Source organism: Labrus bergylta, chromosome 9 (assembly GCF_963930695.1).
Source record: "Labrus bergylta chromosome 9, fLabBer1.1, whole genome shotgun sequence".
In the NCBI taxonomy this organism is placed as follows: domain Eukaryota; kingdom Metazoa; phylum Chordata; class Actinopteri; order Labriformes; family Labridae; genus Labrus; species Labrus bergylta.
Window position 1 is genome coordinate 14,068,228 of NC_089203.1, and position 7,203 is coordinate 14,075,430.

Consider the following 7,203-nt stretch of genomic DNA (forward strand, 5'->3'; position numbering starts at 1 on the left):
TAAGGCAACATGGACTGTCCAAAATCTGTCTGTCAGCTACATTGAATCAGCTGTTGCCTACTATCTTGTTTTACTCGTGTCATCTTTTAAACTTTAGAACTAAACTGTGCTGAATGTATGTCTTGGTCTCTCTAACGACTAACTGTGCTATCTGTTCAGAAGAATGGCTGATGCAGACGCACAGGGTCTAAGGTCTAAACCTGGTCTAAACCTGGTCTAAACCTGGTCTAAACCTGGTCTAAACCTGGTCTAAACCTGGTCTAAACCTGGTCTAAACCTGGTCTAAACCTGGTCTAAACCTGGTCTAAACCTGGTCTAAACCTGGTCTAAACCTAAACCAGTGAGAAAGACGCCAAGCAGGACAAAGGAGCAGGGAATTTAAGGTGCATTCATGTAGTGTTGGACACATCGGAAAAACGAGTTTCCCAGTTTTAAAATGCACATGAACACCTTTCTCAAGTCGGAACAACTCGGAAACTCTGAAAAGAATTAGGTGCCCGACTTGACGTTAAAATCGTCATCAAACGGGGGGGGGGGGGGGCAAAATGTATTTTTGTTCATGTTAAAATACTTTATTACTACTTTTTTTACTAAATACTATACTATACTTAATACTACTTTTTTTTTTAATGAATTCGCGTATAGCACATCAACTATTTGCTCAGATATAACTTTTAACAGTTACATTTCACTGATCTTCTTCGTGGCATCGACGCTTTTTTTTGCGCTTTCAGAACTGAAATCACGTGAACACACCACGGAACACACGAAGAACGACTTCCTAAACTCGGAAACTAGGGACCATCCGAGCAGCACTGGAATGCAGCATTATTCACTCAAACAAAACCATTTATAATAAACCTTTTAACTGTCGTAGGCATTTATTTATTGAGCAGCCTAAATCGGGTATATCTAATTTGTCGGTAAACTGTGTGACCGACGGGCTTTTTGGTGAAGCGAACAGCGCAGTCGTGCTTTCCGCCGGTAGTGGGCGCTAGAGCACCAGTGAGTCTTTGCAGCGCAGAGACCGAAGAAGAAGCTCCGTTTGTAGCGGCAATGAAAGGACAGCGTGCCACTACTAATATAAGTGAAACATAAGTTAAGTGTACATTAACGATCATTACTATAGAAGTACGAGACGAGTTTAATTCCATCTACAGCCGCAATTGTTAGGACTGCGTCGGGAAGATGTCCTTGTTTTGTGCAAGTAAGTGAAGTTAAAATTCATTCATGTGACGGAGCCAGTGTAGGTTAGCGATACCGCGCTAATGCTACTAGCTAACTCAGCTAACGTTAGCGGCCATGCAGTGCCGCCTTCTACTCGGTGATAGTAGATCGGGGGTGTCGTTGTGTTTTGTTGCATCAGGTGGGATATTAATTTTGTACGTGACTTTTTTTTTCATTTTTTTACTCAGTTTCCAACGAGGTGCCGGAGCACCCGTGCGTCTCTCCGGTGTCCAACCAGGTGTTCGAGCGCCGGCTGATCGAGAAGTACATCGCAGAGAATGGGACGGACCCGATGAACGCACAGCCCTTATCTGAGGAGCAGCTCGTAGATATCAAAGGTGAGTGTGTGTCTCTAGAGGACCGGCTGCTACTCTAATCTAAATGTATTTATTTGGAAACGTAAGATATTTTTTTTAAAAGTCAAAGAGTTAGTCAAAATGTAGTCCTGCAGTAAATACCTGCATAGGTGAGTGTTTATTATACTGATACACCTTTAAAACTTCATGATGGCAGTATTATTTGTAGGTTTTTTTTTATATATGGAAAGGCATCAGTTTTAATCATGTGTACTTACTATTATGTATACTTATAGAAGCCATAATAAATGATCTGTTTAGCAATTATTTGGATATTAGTTCATAACTATCATAAACTAAGATTATAGTAAAATATTCCCTCACAGCATCTTCAACGCTTGGTTGTATTGCTTATGTTGATCTTAAAAACACTCAAATGTCCAGTTTATCATGTGGCAACTTAAAAAGCAGCTTATCCTCGAGCCCGATAAGACAGAACAAGTGTGATGCTGTTGTTGCTTTGAACGTGAATTAGTTATCACAAATTAATCAGGAATGTTATATTTACCTCTTGTTCTTGTGAAGTGCAGTAGTGATTATAATTTTAGCTTTAGTGATGCACAAAGGTTTGCTTTGGCGCCTGTCTGATGAATCCTCACGAGAGACTGCTTTCATTTGAACTTGTGCAACTTTTCTTTTTGTTTAGTGTCCCATCCTATTAGACCAAAGGCACCGTCCGCAACAAGCATTCCTGCCATTCTCAAATCACTTCAAGATGAGTGGGTAAGTCTAGCTTTAAACTGAGGCACAGTACATCCCACTAATGCACAAGAAACTGTACTCTACAAGTTACCCAGGTTTTGGAACAAACTGTTAACTTTATCTATCTAAACCCTGTCGACAGTAAAACTTAACTGGAGCATATTTAGAATGACCGTTCATTAAGTTGACCACAATGCAATACATATCCTGCCATTGCTCTGTTATCTTCTGACATGTACAGTACTCAAAAAAAATTAAAATGTGTTGCTCCATATTGTTTTATTATGAGGAGAGTCAATTAATGGAAATGATCCATTTTTTTTTTTTGGTCCTTGTGAATTACAAGTTTAACAATTACGCGAAGAGTTCCCTCATCTTGCTTTCATCCTCTTTCCTGCTCTAGGATGCTGTTATGCTTCACAGTTTTACTTTGCGGCAGCAGCTGCAGACAACTCGCCAGGAACTGTCACATGCCCTCTACCAACATGACGCCGCCTGCAGAGTCATCGCTCGACTCACAAAGGAGGTCACTGCTGCAAGAGAAGGTGGGTTTGCAGCCGCTCGTTGTTCCCACATTGCAGGACATAACTCCGCTTGGAAAGCACACTGCTTTTATATGATCACCAACTCTCTGCGTAATATGTTACACGACAACAGAAGCACATTGTGTCAGATCATGTTTTTTATTACGAGGTCTTTTTCTCATTTCCAGCCCTTGCCACACTGAAACCCCAAGCTGGATTGGTTGCCCCTCAGGCAGTCGCTGCCTCTCAGCCAGCTGCAGTAGTGAGTGACTGACTTTTAATTCTGGTCAAATAGATCCTGGACAAAATGCTCTTCAAACATTTTACAATCCCTCACCAAACCTTTCTGTGTTTGCCTTCTGTATCCCAGGGTGCTGGTGGAGAGCCTATGGAGATTAGTGAACAGGTGGGAATGACCCCAGAGATTATCCAGAAGGTAAGATCATTTTCTAAGACATCATTATTTTGCTGTAAGCTATCCATTCCTCTCAAAAATAAAAATTGTGTTATAACATGTCATTTTCCTGTGTGCAGCTCCAAGACAAAGCTGCCATCCTCACAACAGAAAGAAAGAAGGTATGTTATTGCTTTTACTAGCTTCATCACAAATTTCTACTAAAATATGTTGACGCGCTTTCTTTAAATGTTTTACTGTGCAATATAGTGTCACATTTCTTAAACTGTTTACTGTATTTCTCTAGAGAGGAAAAACCGTCCCAGAGGAGCTGGTTAGAGCTGAAGATCTCAGCAAATACCGCCAAGTGGCTTCACATGCTGTAAGTAGAGAATTGTCTTTCTGGGTTTAAACTACATGTTTAGTTCAAATCACATGGTTAAAAGAGACGAGTACTTTTTGTGTAATGATTGTCAACATGGTCTCTTTGTTGCCTTCAGGGTCTTCATAGTGCCAGTGTTCCTGGTATTCTGGCTCTGGATCTGTGTCCCTCAGACACCAGCAAAGTTCTTACAGGTATAATATTTTTGTTCAAAGCTTAGGTCAATATTTCAGTTTCCTAAAGGCTTATGAGCTGGTTTAAGGGTCATTATTTAATATGAACTCTTTTATTGTCTTCAGGTGGAGCTGACAAGAATGTGGTGGTGTTTGACAAGAACGAGGAGCAGATTGTTGCAACCCTTAAGGGTCACACCAAGAAGGTCACCTCTGTCATTTACCATCCATCCCAGGTAACTATAGCTTTTTGTTGTTTGACATCAACCTGTCAAATCGATCTGCAGTAAATAAATGCTTTTACTCTCCAGAAAACAACGTTTAAAGGATCTGCTATGACTGATCTGTTTTTCAATCCCTTGCTCCTCTCTAGTCCGTGGTCTTCTCTGCATCTCCAGACAACACCATCCGTGTGTGGTCCGTCACCGGGGGCAACTGTGTCCAGGTGGTTCGTGCCCACGAGGGAGGTGTCACTGGACTCTCCCTTCATGCTACTGGGGACTACCTGCTCAGCTCCTCTGAGGATCAGGTGTGTGAGCTGCATGATGAAATCCAGACAAACCTCATGCCATTTTTTTTTTTACACTGAAGTCCAAGTGATCTTATCCCTGGTTTGCCGAGTAACCACTATAACTTTTTCCCGATGTTCCCTTCTCTGCAGTACTGGGCCTTTTCCGATATCCAGACTGGTAGAGTCCTCACTAAAGTTACTGACGAAAGTGCTGGCTGTGGTGAGTGCCTCAATGTTAATGTGTTGTTTGCAGTCTGAAGAATCCTCATTTCCAGGTAATAATTATTTCCCCCCCTTACAGCTCTCACCTGTGCTCAGTTCCATCCTGATGGTCTAATTTTCGGCACCGGTACGGCTGATTCTCAAATCAAGATCTGGGATCTGAAGGAGCGCACCAACGTAGCCAACTTCCCGGGTCATTCCGGTCCTGTCACCTCCATCGCTTTCTCTGAGAATGGTTACTACCTGGCCACAGGTGAGAGATACTTGAAGTATTTTAAGTGCTATTCTTAAAACGTGGGTGTGTTTTCAAGGGACTTGGGTTTATCCAAAGACTGAGATCACTTCTTTCTGAAGTCTATTCACTTAATCAAATCCATTTTCTACACAATTTGTGCAATTTTTCTTATTTATGGTTTACTATCACTATCTTTCTTACTGTATTTAATTATTGTCAGTTTTTTATGTACATTTTGCGATCTGTTGCTTGATTACTTTTGGTCTCTATTGTGAGCTTATGTAACAACTAAATTCCCTCTACGGGGCATCAATAGGGTCTGTCTCATGTTTTCTTAGCTTACCTGTACACTTGCCTATAATTTCTTGAAATTCACTTTCATCATTAGCTCTTGATTTTGCACTAGGGGGACCTAAACTGAATATAGATGTTCATTTAAATATCTTAAAATCCATCTCTGTGTTTGTACTCCAGGTGCCCAAGATAGCTCTGTGAAACTGTGGGATCTAAGGAAACTGAAAAACTTCAAGACCATCACTCTGGACAACAACTATGAGGTAAAACAATGGACCAGTTCTTCCTGTAAAATGAGTAGTGAAGACATTTAAGGAAATGATTTAGTTGTGCAGAGTTCAATGTTGCTGTTGGTACTGTGCCCTCTGACAAACACTGATTATGAAGATAGAGCATACTAGAGCATGCAGCTTTTCATAGCAGAGAGACTGTTTGATGTCTGGGTACTGGAGTCTTGCTGTCAGGAGAGAAATGAGAAATCAGTGCCACTTGTAAATCTTAAAAACTTCAACTTACACATAAATAAACAAGTAAAGAACCAGTCTCTTTCCCAAATGCTTCCTGTATACGCTCTGATTTAAGAAAGCCACCGTCTGGGTAAGCTCTAATGCATTAGAAATGAAGTGATATTTAGCATTACATCAGTGAGTCAGCTAATAAACATTCTTCACATCACTTATTTGATGGCTTACAGCGAGAGTCTGATAAATCTTTATACAGCAGAACTGTACTTTGAAAGCATATTTACTTGATTCACTTAAAATTGTGTCTTTAGATAGGATTGCAACACTGACAATAAATGGAACAATTGCACAGTTTTACACGTTTGTTATATATGTTTGTTATTCTGTTTCAGGTGAAGTCCCTTGTATTTGACCAGAGTGGTACTTATCTGGCTGTAGGAGGCTCTGATATCCGCGTCTACATCTGCAAGCAGTGGTCTGAGGTCCTCAATTTCACAGGTAAAGAGAGGGGAAATACCTCTTAAATCTACCTTGATTGTTAATCCAGTCTGTGTATTGTACGGTGTTGACTCTTGGGAAGGAGCCCATCTTTAACCATGTTTTTTTGTCTCTTTGATTTTAGACCATACAGGGCTGGTGACTGGAGTGGCCTTTGGAGATAATGCTCAGTTCCTGTCCTCTGCAGGAATGGACCGTAGTCTCAAATTTTATAGTTTGTAGAAATGGGGTAAATTTAGAGTGGCTGGAAGAAGGTGATTGAATGAGACTGCTCTATGTATAAACAGTTGCTGTCTTGAACATTGACCTGTAATTTTATAGAAAAAGAAGTGGAAAAAAAAATCCCTGCTTACTTTGCTTCATTGGTGCATTTGTTCCATAAAATGGTCTGCTATATAAAACCACAGCAGCATGATTAGACTTAATGTTTGTTGGCAGTTTGTCTAAAATGTACATGATGTGAAATGAGATACAAAAGCCAATTTAATTTTAATGTCTGACTTGCCACCAAATATGACTTTACTGTAGTATTTTCTTTTCTTTGTGTGTGGTGGGGGGGGGGGGTCTCAAGTTGAAACAACTTCCAAGCGTTTTCAGAACCTGCTATGACTACAATCTGTTTTGCTTGTTAATGTAGATCAGCTTCATTACAGTATCTTTAGGTTAAGATGAAGAAAACGTGTAGTAGTGAACAGTACAGCTTAGTGGAAAAGAAAAAAAGATTTATGAGATTCATGTTCCTCTTCGCAAACTGTATCCGCCAATCAAATCCCTACAATTGTTTCCGCCTTTTTTCATTTGTTCCGTTGAAGTTTTTTTCTTCCAATTGTATATTATACTTTTCTTGCTATTTTCCCCTTGCAACTCTAACATTTTACAATAAAATATCTTTTCTATTTCCATTGTTTGGTCTCCTTGCCTTCTTTTACTACTGCCTACTGTGCAGCTTGACCCTACAAGACTGTATATGCATCTGCAGAAGAAAACTTTGTTCTCCCCTGAGACTTATGTCAATACCTATACAAAGTTAGATTTTATCTACTGAAACTAATAATTTACATAATTACAAAATATAATATAAAAACAAACTGAAAGCTCAAGTGTTCACCTTTTCTTTTTGTAGAAAAAATATATATTTTTTAGCCAATTTCACGTCGTTTTCGGTGCATTTTTTGTTTTTGTATTTTGTGTATTGCTTTTCATCCGTGCTGTGTTGTCCAA

The 7,203-nt window shown here is 39.9% G+C and overlaps 1 protein-coding gene across 1 annotated transcript; it reads left to right on the forward strand.

Annotated features, from left to right (window-relative positions):
* Positions 1-779: 779 nt before the first annotated feature.
* prpf19 (pre-mRNA processing factor 19) lies at positions 780-6,884 on the forward strand. The gene is made up of 16 exons (XM_020645281.3): positions 780-1,207; positions 1,416-1,565; positions 2,230-2,306; positions 2,689-2,830; positions 2,998-3,071; positions 3,180-3,245; positions 3,344-3,385; positions 3,511-3,585; positions 3,704-3,779; positions 3,885-3,994; positions 4,132-4,287; positions 4,420-4,489; positions 4,571-4,744; positions 5,201-5,283; positions 5,877-5,982; positions 6,107-6,884. The coding sequence occupies exons 1-16, from the start codon at positions 1,189-1,191 to the stop codon at positions 6,202-6,204; spliced, it is 1,518 nt and encodes a 505-aa protein (XP_020500937.1). The 5' UTR covers positions 780-1,188; the 3' UTR covers positions 6,205-6,884.
* The last annotated feature ends 319 nt before the right edge of the window (positions 6,885-7,203 follow it).